The 12,053-nt window shown below is 35.2% G+C and overlaps 2 protein-coding genes across 2 annotated transcripts; one reads left to right on the top strand and one right to left on the bottom strand.

Moving 5' to 3' along the window:
• The first annotated feature begins 1,897 nt into the window (after window positions 1-1,897).
• LOC106754324 (uncharacterized mitochondrial protein AtMg00820-like) lies at window positions 1,898-2,314 on the top strand. Its single transcript, XM_014636333.1, has one exon. The coding sequence runs from the start codon at window positions 1,898-1,900 to the stop codon at window positions 2,312-2,314; it is 417 nt and encodes a 138-aa protein (XP_014491819.1).
• A 1,852-nt stretch (window positions 2,315-4,166) lies between these two features.
• On the bottom strand, window positions 4,167-7,675 carry LOC106754323 (G-type lectin S-receptor-like serine/threonine-protein kinase At4g27290). Its single transcript, XM_022777917.1, has 7 exons — window positions 6,400-7,675; window positions 5,933-6,052; window positions 5,663-5,808; window positions 5,371-5,581; window positions 5,024-5,261; window positions 4,620-4,770; window positions 4,167-4,538 (listed from the first exon to the last, which is right to left on the bottom strand). The coding sequence occupies exons 1-7, from the start codon at window positions 7,673-7,675 to the stop codon at window positions 4,233-4,235; spliced, it is 2,448 nt and encodes an 815-aa protein (XP_022633638.1). The 3' UTR covers window positions 4,167-4,232.
• Window positions 7,676-12,053: the final 4,378 nt, after the last annotated feature.

The following is a 12,053-nucleotide window of genomic DNA, read 5'->3' as shown; positions in this document are numbered from 1 at the left end:
TTGAAAAGATTATGCGAACTCTGACGGAGAACTACGACTACATTGTCTGTTCCATCGAAGAAGCTCACGACACCGACAACCTCACGGTTGATGCACTCCAAAGTTCCTTACTTGTCCATGAACAAAAACTTTTACGGAGAAAAGGAGGGGATGAGCAGGCTTTGAAGATTACATATGACGAGACAACAAGTAGAAGAGGACGAGGCCGCGGGAGAGGAAGAGGTAGTATGGCTATAAGAGGAGGAAGAGGCCGAGGTAGATTTTTTAATAAAGCAACCATTGAATGCTTTAATTGTCACCAATTGGGACACTTTCAATATGAGTGTCCAAACTGGGGGAAGACAGTCCATTACACGAAACTAGATGAAGAAGATGAGCAATTATTAATGGCCTATGTTGAAGAAAATAATGCAGAGCAAGATAATATTTGGTTCATTGACAGTGGATGTAGCAATCACATAACCGGCAACAAAAAATGGTTTCAAAAGATGGACAAGAAATTTTCACATTCAGTGAGGTTGGGAAATGATACAAGAATGATAGTACGTGGCAAAGGAGACATCAAACTTCAAGTGCACAGAAGAACACATGTAATAGGTGATGTGTTCTATGTTCCTGAGTTACACAGTAATTTATTGAGTGTTGGGCAATTACAAGAGAGGGGCATCACTACTTTAATTCAAAATGGAGAATGTCAAATTTACGATCGAGAGAGAGGTCTCATCATATCCACTCTCATGTCGGCAAACAGGATGTTTTATGTCCCTGCTTCTACTGTGTTGTCACATTGCTTGCAAACAACTTCACAAGAACTTGTTCATTTATGGCATTGAAGGTATGGCCATTTGAGTTACAAAGGTCTGAGAATGCTACAAAGTGAAAAAATGGTGAAAGGCTTGCCGCAATTTCAGCCTTCTATAGAGGTATGCACCAATTGTCTAGTGGGAAAGAAAAGTAGAGAGTCAATGTCAAAGAAAAGTGGTTGGAGAGCTTCTCAACGTCTTGAATTGGTACACACAGACTTGTGTGGCCCAATTTCTCTTATCTCTAATAGTGGCAAAAGGCACCTTCTCAGTTTCATAGATGATTTCAGCCGCAAGATGTGGATTTATTTATTAAGGGAAAAGTCAGAAACCTTTGCCATATTCAAGAGTTTTAAGAAACTTGTGGAGAATGAAAGTGGTTCACCAATGTGTTGTTTGCGAACTGATCGGAGTGGAGAATTTACTTCACAATAGTTCAACGACTTCTGTACAAAGAATGGAATCAAGCGACAACTCATTGCGACATATACACCCCAACAAAACGGGGTTGCAGAATGACGTAATAGAACAATTTTGAACTTGATGAGAAACATACTTTCAGATAAAGTCATTCCCAAAAACTTTTGGCCAGAAGTAGCCAATTGGTCAACACATGTATTGAACAGGAGTCCTACTGTCACGGTTCAAGGAGTCACACAGAGGAGAAGTGGAGTGGGATTAAGCCAAAAGTTGATTACTTCAAGATCTTTGGTTGCATCGGACATGTTCATGTTCCGGATGCTAAAATAATCAAACTTGATGATAAAAGTCATAAGTGTGTATTCTTTGGTTTAAGCGGAGAATCAAAAGCATATTGCATGTATAATCCTATCACTAAGAAAATAGTAATCAACAAGGATGTGATTTTTGAAGAAGAAGCAAGTTGGGATTGGGAAAGGAGTGTTAAAGAGGGTGACCTCAACGTGCTTGATGAGGAATAGGAGCAAGCTACACAAGAAGACTTAATTCATGAAGAAGAGAACGAACCAATTGGAGATTCAAGTCCAAGCTCAAGTAGTACACTCTCACCTACCCTAGTGGAACAACAAGAGAGTGTTTTAAATCAAGAACGGAAAAGATTACCTCCTACTTGGATGCGAAGTAGAGATTACATATGTGGAGAAGCTCTTTCAGAGCTAAAAACTGAAGTAAGAAATTTGGCAGCGCCTGTGGATAGTGAAAATCCGGTTGATTTTGTTGAAGCTGTAAGGCATTCCAAATGGAGAATTGCAATGAAGGCAGAGATTGACACAATAGAAAAGAATCAAACATGGGAGCTCACAAGTCTACCTGAAGAAATGAAAAAACTTGGGGTGAAATGGGTCTTCAAAACGAAACTAAATGAGAAAGGTGAGGTGGACAAATACAAAGCACGGTTGGTAGCCAAAGGGTACGCACAACAATTTGGTGTTGATTACAATGAAGTTTATGCACCAATGGAAAAATGGGATACCATTCGGAGCATCATAGCACTTGCAGCTCAAAAAAAATTGGCCCTTATACCAACTTGATGTGAAAAGTGCGTTTTTACATGGGGAGTTAAGGGAGACAGTGTATGTAGAGTAGCCACCTGGTTTTGTGAAGATAGGGGAGGAGGAAAAAGTCTACAAACTCAAGAAAGCACTTTATGGGCTTAAACAAGCTCCAAGGGCGTGATATAGCAAAATAGAAGGGTATTTTCTCAAGGAGGGTTTTGAGAAGTGTGACTTTGAACATGTTCTATTCCTTAAAAATGAAGAAGGAGGTAAGTCTTTGATTGTTAATTTATATGTGGATGACCTTGTTTTTACTGTAAATTGTGGAAAAATGATGGTTCACTTTAAGGAGTCAATGAAGAATGAATTTGATATGAGTGATCTAAGCAAGTTGAGATACTTTCTGGGGTAGAAGTCTTGCAATGTAGTGAGGGCATCTATATTTCCCAAAGGAAGTTTGCTAGAGAAGTGATTGAAAGGTTCAGAATGGGGAGTTGTAATTTTGTAAGAAATCCAATGGTTCCAGGAGAAAGGCCTACAAAGGATAAAGACAGAATGAAGGTTAATGCAACGGAGTATAAGTAGATGATTGGATGTTTAATGTATTTGACAGTTACAAGACCTAATATAATGTATGTAGTTTGTTTAACAAGCAGGTTCATGGCTGATCCCATAGAGCTTCACATGCAAATTGTGAAAAGAACTATGCGATATGTAAAGGGAACAATGGAATTTGGAATTCTTTATAAACGACAAGGTGATGCGGAGCTGCTAGCTTATACAGATAGTGATTATGCAGGTGACACAGAGGACCGTAAAAGCACATATGGGTATGTGTTCTCTTTGAGTGGTGGAACGGTAGCCTGGAGTTCTAAGAAACAGCTGATGGTCACATTGTCAGCTACAGAAGCAGAATATATAGCTGCAGCGTATTGTGCTACTCAAGTTATTTGGTTAAGAAGAATTCTTGAAAAGCTTAGTCAATCTCATGGCAAAGGTGTTACCATTTTTTGTGACAATAGTTCTACTATCAAGCTTTCAAAGAATCCATTCTTCCATGGGCAGAGTAAGCATATCGACATCCGATTCCATTTCTTACGTAATCTAAACAATGATGGCACTATGAAGCTCGTACATTACGGTTCAGTTAATCAAGTGGAAGATATCATGACTAAACCACTCAAACTAGATACATTTGTGAAGTTGAGAGTTTGTGAAGTTTAGGGGAGTTTGTGAAGTTCCTAACTTAAACTGATTATACTGTAATCAGGTTTAGGAGAGGATATGTTAGGATAAATTTTCTTTTGTTAATAATTTAGTTTATTATTTTTTAGTTTTGTTGTTACTGTTCACTACTTGTTAGTCCTCCACCTTCCACGTTATAGGAGTTGTTGAAACTTGGATATTTATTAGTCTTCCATGTTGTAGGGTTTGTTAAACATAGTTCCTTATTTTTCTCTTGGTTGTTGTGAACGGCTTATATAAGCCCCATTGCATTAATAAAGCAGATGAACCATTCTACTGCAACTCTGTGTGCATTAGTTTAGTATCTAACAATGGGTTGAATTTTCATTTACAGGTCAGGTTACGAGTATCCGTATCCGACCCGTTGTTATCTCTAATCAATAATATGTAACAATTATTAGGATAAAAAACTTAGATATCTCATCAATAAATTTATTTAGCAAGCATTGAAAATAATTTAAAATGAGTATGCAGGAATATATCATAAATTAATCCTGATAAATTATGCTTATAAGTTCTCGCAAATATCAATATTTTGTGTATGGCCAACCAAAGTTGAGTTTCACTGTGGAGTTGTAATTGGTGAACAGTTCTCATCCACTATTAGCTGGTATTCATCTTTGTGTCTTATGTAAGTTATGGATAAAGATCTCTGTTTCTCGTGTTAGGATTCACACATAATTTCTCCGTTCCCATCAATCAATTTTCTTTATCGTGCCTGTAACAAGGTAATTGTTACATGGTTGATTGAACTTGTGTCTTTGGAATTTAACCGTAAATCATCTTCAGCCAAAACATTTCTTGAAGTGAAACCATGTTCTTTGGGCTCAACCAGTTCCATTTGAGTCTCCAACATTAGAATCACGGACGCCATTGTAGGCCTATCTTCTGGGTATTGCTGCACACACAAAAGACTAACATGGAGACATCGCAGAACTTCTGCTATAATGTATGACTCCTTCATGCTCGAATCAACCAACTCTAATGCCCTCCCAGTTTTCCATAAAGTCCATGCCTGTGTCAAAGTAATAAGAACTGTTTTTATTTATATATTTCAACTACACAAACATCTTTGAAAGGAGATTCAAACTCTTACATGACCAACTAGGTTAAGACTCTCGTCTGTGTGATAAAGTCCTCTGTTTTTCTTTCCACACACAATCTCCAACACTAAAATGCCAAAGCTGAAGACATCTGATTTCACAGAAAATAATCCATCGACAGCATACTCTGGTGCCATATACCCACTTCAAAACAAACATTACATCACCAACAATATTTATAGAAAAGAATTTGAATAACGATACTTTGACAACATTTTAACATCATCTACGTATCAATCATTCTATGATTGATCCAAAATTATTCCACAATCAATAATAATTATTATAAATACCATTGTGGACCAATCATAGAATGACACGTAGATGGTGTTAAAATGTTGTCAAAGTATCATTCATTATCCGGAAGAATTTTGGTGTTGGTTATCGAGACACTCACTACGTCCCAACTACTCTTCTTGTGTTTCCTTCAATCTGGTCCCCTCCAAAAATTCTGGCCAATCCAAAATCCGATATTTTTGGACACAAATTTTTATCAAGAAGTACGTTGCTTGCTTTAAGATCTCTATGAATAATTCTTAATCGGGAATCTTGATGAAGATACAGAAGCCCCCTTGCAATGCCACATATTATTTGAAAGCGTTGAGACCAATCTAGCAAATTACTTTTTGTATCATCTGGTTATTTCAAGAAAAAATGTTGTTAAAGACTGAATAATCAATTGAGATATGCTTATATCATTGATGTCACCAACAACCAACTCTATGCTTTGTTGATTTTGCATACCAAATATGAAGGAATCTAGGCTGCCATTTTCCATGTATTCATAAACTAACATTTTTTCTTGTCCCTGAATGCAGCAACCAAGAAGTTTTACAAGATTTCGGTGCTGAAGTTTTGCAATCAATTTGACTTCATTTATGAACTCTGTCGCTCCTTGCCATGAGCTCCTTGATAGAGTCTTTACAGCAATTTCTTGCATATCAAGTAATACTCCCTGCATAGTCAGGATTATTAGGAGATTGTAGGCACACTAATATTTATGTTTTTGCCTTTTTTTTTTCTTAACAATTATTACCTTGTACACAGGTCCAAAACCACCTTGTCCAATCTTATTTTCTATTGAGAAGTTGTTAGTGGCAGTTGCAATTGTAAATAGATCAAACAATTGCACGTCAAGATCATCCACTTGTTTTTCACGGAGTTCTTCTGCCAATGATTTCTCTACAAAACGGAGGAAGGACTTCATGATGTTAATAAAAAATATGTGGGGTAATAAAAATTAGTCTTGAAGAAAATATTTTTCTTTTCAATATTATATAGAAAAACTGTGAATAAACAAATTTACCAGATTTGTTCCTGCGGATTCTGCAGAATAAATAGGTACATAATAGAACACCACAAACTGCTGCAACGGTGGAAACAACTATTGGAAGCGTTTTGATCTTATTGTGGCTATAAACATGTTCTGTAAACGGATGAAGGATAAAGTTAAGATTGATTTTAGACTTTTCAAAGTTGGAATATAAATGAAAGAGTATCATGATATACTTTTACATTTATTTTGACAGATAAAATAATTATAAAAGTGTAAAGTTTTGTATTTTTTGTTAAGAGAAATGATTCTTTGACACACCTAAATTTTTTATATTCATTTGATACTATCTTTACTTACTTTTTACTTTCTTTTTTCTCAAAAAACTACAAAATTCTACATTTTTTAGAGTATTTTACCCTTATATTTCGTGTCAAAAAATTTAAATACAATTATTTCTGTAAATGAAAAGATGAAGGTTAGGATCATCATAAGCGTACCTAACTGTGAAGCAGGCATCCTGATATATAGATCTTGTCCTCCAGTTTCAAACTGTTTCATATCAATGAGATCTCCGAACCACATGACACATCCACTGCCTGCACCCCTTATGTCTGAATTAGCATAGGCCATGCAAGAACAATTACTCAAACACTTGACGCTGCATTCCTCAAGACCGATACTCACATCCAACCAAGTTTGTGTAGTATCCGGAACTTTCAGCCCTTCAAATTTGTTAAACCCATCTTCGTCTTTACCTCTGCAACTCAACGCTTCATTACGGACACAACCTCCACGCCAATCAGACAAGTTCCATTTTTTTGGCGCCTTTGGTTTGAAACCTTTCAAACATCGACAGACTTGGGTTTGGGTTCTCACGCAGTTCCCATAGGGTCCACAGAGCCCGTAAGTGTCACAAAACTCACTCGGGAAGTATCCGATCGTCCTCCAATTGTGATCATCCTCACTCCACAAATAGCGAGACGCTTGACCCGTTTCGTTTGTTACTGTAAATGAGATGGTTTCACTGTTTGAAAGGGTATATGAGTAGTAAATCTCATTCATATTGATGACCATATTGAAATAGAAAACGGTGTTGTTCAATAGACTTGGTGTTCCACTAAAATATAGGCCGTTCCAAGGTCCAAACCTGAACCATTTTTGTGTTCCATTCATTATATAAATCTCTGGATAGTTATAGAGTTTTAAAACCCTAGTAAAGTCTCCTGGGGATGGATCATCTGGACTCTTCCAACAAGTATATTTCCATTCGAAACCAGTTCGGAGGTCCCATCCTAACTTCATCCCTGGCAAAAGGGTATCAGATGGATAGTCAAAGCTTTGCCATAAGTATTCTTCTTTGTCCGTGTCTCCCTTGTTTCTTATCACAAGATTCCCACTTTCCAAGAGTTCTGCCACCGGATTCTGTGCTTGTTTGTGAGAGTCAGTACACCAAACAAGAAACCCATTTTGTGTAAGAACAAGATAGCCAGTGGTGTTGAGTGTTAAGATACCTGTGGAATCATTGATGGGGTTGGCCTTATTAGCAACCCAAACGACTTTCTGAACTGGGATATTCTTGTACCAAAGACCCAGGTAACGTTTAATAGAATTACCTGGGCTGAAGAACCCAAGTTCATACTTTCCATCATTTGACACCAAAGTCTCTCCATCACTCATGCTTTGGGACACTTCCATAAAACTTACTGCTATGGAAGTTTTGAGAGAAGGGACAGAAATGCATGCAACCGTAAGCATTAAAAGATAAACGTCCATTGTGTTACCGCTTTTGAGTGTGGATTTAGCTAAGCTTATATTAAACTCATGATAAGATGAGTGTGGCTGACATATATGTGTTCATTTCTATAACTTTATCTCTTTCGAAAGGTTCTTCTTTCTAAATTGACTTCTAAGTCAAGCACGGACTCCATTTATTTTGGGGAAACTATTGAAAGACGCGTGAGGTTCTTAATAGTCTTTAGGTGTATTTTTTAGTGTTTTTAAACAAGTAGGAAATTAATCTTTTATGAAAATCTTTTAATAAAAATCTTTTTCTTTAGTTTTTGTTTAAAAAGGTTTTAATTTTTCTTTAATTGTTAAATAGCCCTTTTTTTATTGCTGATTGGCCCTTGTTCCTAATTTTTTTTATTGTAGAGATGTCCCTGACTAATTGGGCTGAATTGGTCAAAATGTGGAATGGGCTGAAGCCCTTAAGCAAAATGCATAGTAACAGCAAGTGGAACGCTGTCGTTTGGCTAGATAGAGGCTGCCTTTGGGGGGTATTGGCCGAGATAGGGTTTTTGCAAGAGAAAACGAGAAAGGAAGAAGAAAGCTATGGCTCGTGTGCCATTTAACTAGAGGTGTGTGTACAAAGTAGTAGACAGAAGATCGTGTGCGAGAGAGTAGTGTAGATTTTAATTCGCTTTCGAATTGCTTCTGGATTTCACTAGTGGTATAATATGTCAATCGATAATATTACTAAGTCATAATTTCTTAATGATATTATTAATTAATTACTTTAACTTTACGTCTGCCCATAAATATTGTAAAAAAGAATGTGACACAGATAAATAATCTGCCCTGTAATTCACTGTTATTTACAATAAATCTTGGTACACATTGTAGTGAATCGAGACTTGGAATAAATACAAAAAATAAAAATAGAAACAAAATATCGACTAACTTAATAAAAAATATTATGTAATCTATCTCTATCTTATATTAATAAAATAAAATAATACTACATTTAAATAATGAAAAATTTAAACTATCAATCTCTATTTTATCTTTATCTTATTGCTATAAAAATTAAAATAATATTTTTGGATTCAAAATAATAAAATAAGACTCAAACATAATTACTAATAAATCATTGATATTTAAGTTTATTTTATAAGATTTTCCCATAAACTTAAATCTTTCTATCATCCATCCTATACTCCAATTTTCCATGTACATCGTTGTATCATGTGTTTTTCTTTAAATTAGATTTTGATTCTTTATTTTTATATTGACTTCTTCATTGCTTTAATCGACTTCTCAATTATCTTTGTTGACTTTGTTTTCATTGCAGTCATCCTCTTTTTTACTTTTACCAACTTGTCTTTAACATTTGTTGATTTATTTTTTGCTTTAGTTGTCTTCCAAATAACCTTGCTGCCACCACGGTTTATTGCAACTTCAACATTATTGTTTTCGAAATTCGATTTTTCAGTGGCTACTTCAGTATGATGGTGGTTCTCCATGCTGAAATTCTTTATTTTTTCTTGAAGCATCCAATTTAAATTCCTTGACACTATATCTCCTTATATTTCTCTTTTAACCATCTCTATCGAACTCTACATCATCATGGTTGATGTTAGGCTCTCTTTTCTCATCGTCGAGTTGATCTTAAGCTACTTTGAAATGACTTCAACATTGGTCGAGCTATTCTTATGCATCACCAAGCTTTGTAAGCTATCTAAGGATCCCAATAATCTGGTCAGGATTGATTCACTTGGGCCCCCTTTGTATTGCTCTCAGTTGCGCAAAGGCACCACCAGGTTAACCAGGTTGTTCTCAAGTTAGTCGGGCTACTTGTTCTCCACATAGAAACATATTGACTCTCCAATTGGTTTTCATCCGAGCTTTTTGCCATCAACAAAAATTCTTATCTCTTCCTCTGTATCTTCAGTAAGGAGATTTGCTTCCCCTTTTGTCTTAGCCTTGTATTACTTTGCAATGGCTGACCTTACCACAATTATAACATTTTCTGGATCTGCATTCATTTGCATAGTGGTCATGCTTGCCACACTCAAAATACTCCATTTCTGACCAACTTCCTCAGCCTTTCCATTGTCCTCAATCATGCTAATTTTTTTGACCTGTTTGTTCTTCCCTATCATCCTCAAAATCATCTCTACCACATCCTCTATCACCTCATCCCTTACTGTTCCAAGTAGCTTCCTTCATTTTATGTTGTTCTTGAAGTGCTTGATCAAGGGGTTGACAGTTCTTCCTTTTCAATTGTTCTTGGACCTCAAGTGAGCCAACAAGCTCTTTTACTGAGAAAACTGACAATTCCTTTGACTCCTCGATGGTGCACACAATGTTTTAGAAATCATCTGTCAATGATCTCAAAATCTTCTCCACGACCCATCTGGCAAGCATTGGTTCTCCATTCCTGTCGAGTTGATTTGCCACTTTCTCCAGCTGTGTTATGTACTTAGTCACATGTTCTCTGTCTTCCATCTTCAAATTTTCAAACTCCCTACAAAGAGTTTGAAGTCGGACTTGCCTAACACGTGTACGCAACCTCCAGAATCTCCCATGCTTCCTTTAAAGATGTTGCTTTTGCTACTCAAAGTTGGATTCATCTATCACATTGTACAAAATGTTCAAAGTTGATCTATCTTTTACTCGTGTCTTTTTCAACGCGGTAATTTGTGTCACCATCTGGTTGTCCTCTGTGGGTTCTTGGTACCCACTCTCCACTATACCACATACATCTTGGGATCCCAAAAGAACGTTAATTTGTAAACACCAATTATCATAATTGCTTTTCTTCGACTATTATGGCACAATGAAACGTTAACACTTTTTGTCATCTCTCTCACTCTCACTTTTTTTGAAGAACTCACTCTTTTTTTTTCTTTCACTCGACATTTAGAACATAAAATTATGATATTACTTTGTTAAAAAAAAAGTGACACAAATAATCTGCACTGCAATTCATTATGGTTATTTTAATTAAACTTTTACAACTTTTAAATAGTTACAAATAGAACATTGGTCCAAGAACAAAAAGTAAAACTAGAAATAAAATATCAACAGTCAAAATAAAATAAAAAACTTCTTAATTTATTCTATCTTATAATAATAAAATAAAATAATACTACATCTAAATAATGAAAAATTAAAACTATCAATCTTTATTTTATATTTATAAAAATCAAACTAATATTATTAGAGCTACAAATAAATCTTTTAGATTTAAGTTTATCTAATGCATTCTCATCAATATCATATAATGTTTTATATTAATATTATATGTTTTTATTGACTTTAACATTAAAGAATTTTCTGCAAAGTATTTCTCTAACTTAATTATCTTGTCTCTTCATGTCATATAAGTAGATCCACACTCTTCTTTAGTAAGAACAAAAACTATATGCCAAAATTTATATATGACTCGAACGATAATGATGGCAATCTCATGTAAATTCAATGCGCCTGTTTGTTAAACAACGGTCATTTTAAATTCAATGCGAGACCAAAGACAAGAAATTAGCATGTATTTGGCTTGCCGTTAGTAAGCGTAATGCTGAAAACGGAACTTTCTGGATGGCATCTTCGTTGAACCCAACGTTTTCATAAGCACACCTTCTCATGTGAACAGAAAATAAACGAAGTCAAAGACATGATTAAAAAAATTAGGAACCACGAAAAGAAGTGAGGAAAATTTGCCCTGCCGTGTTATCGGCTAAGTATTATATAAACATCTTATTGAGAAAATACAAAAGGCTTTAGATGGCTTTGTAAAATAATTTTATCACTTTTTCAATGATTATTTTAAAATATAAAATCATTTTTTAACAGAATGTTAAATAATGGAAAAATATTTCACCACAAATAGTGTTTTTTCAATTTACATGGAATTACTTTAACATTTACTTGACATTAGGGAGGTTCAACATACAAAAATATACACAAGCTTCCCCAAGTAAGTATATACTTTCCACTATTCTATTGGGCTTCATCGGACAAGTATACACCTCTACCACTCTATTCTCAGAGAGCTTCATCGGACAAGTACACCACTCTCTTAGAGTTTCCTCAGATAAGTATATACTTTCCAACAGCCTATTGGGTTTTATCGGACAAGTATACATCCTCCACCACTCTATTCTCAGATAACTTTACTAGACAAGTTCCAGTGCTACCCCACCACTCTTCCACGAGTTTCGCCGAGTATAACAAACATAAATCTAAATTTATAAGAGATAAACAATATTATACTCACACAACCAAACGACAAACCCATCTATAATAAACATTCTCAAAATGATAATAAAAATGATAATAAAATAATCATCAAAGTAATAACAAGTCAACCAAATAAAATTATAATTCAATATATATATATATATATATATATATATATATATATATATAT

The sequence above is a fragment of the Vigna radiata genome, unplaced genomic scaffold (genome assembly GCF_000741045.1).
Source record: "Vigna radiata var. radiata cultivar VC1973A unplaced genomic scaffold, Vradiata_ver6 scaffold_290, whole genome shotgun sequence".
NCBI lineage: Eukaryota > Viridiplantae > Streptophyta > Magnoliopsida > Fabales > Fabaceae > Vigna > Vigna radiata.
The sequence above is the reverse complement of the archived record's forward strand: the minus strand, read 5'-3'. Positions and strand labels throughout refer to the sequence as shown.

Coding starts and splice junctions, on each gene's coding strand:
- LOC106754323 (XM_022777917.1), bottom strand. CDS start 7,675: ATGGACGTTTATCTTTTAATGCTTACGGTTGCATGCATTTCTGTCCCT. Junction 6,053..6,399: donor GATGCCTGCTTCACAGTTAG/GTACGCTTATGA, acceptor ATCCGTTTACAG/AACATGTTTATAGCCACAAT. Junction 4,539..4,619: donor GTCTTAACCTAGTTGGTCAT/GTAAGAGTTTGA, acceptor ACTTTGACACAG/GCATGGACTTTATGGAAAAC.
- LOC106754324 (XM_014636333.1), top strand. CDS start 1,898: ATGCGAAGTAGAGATTACATATGTGGAGAAGCTCTTTCAGAGCTAAAA.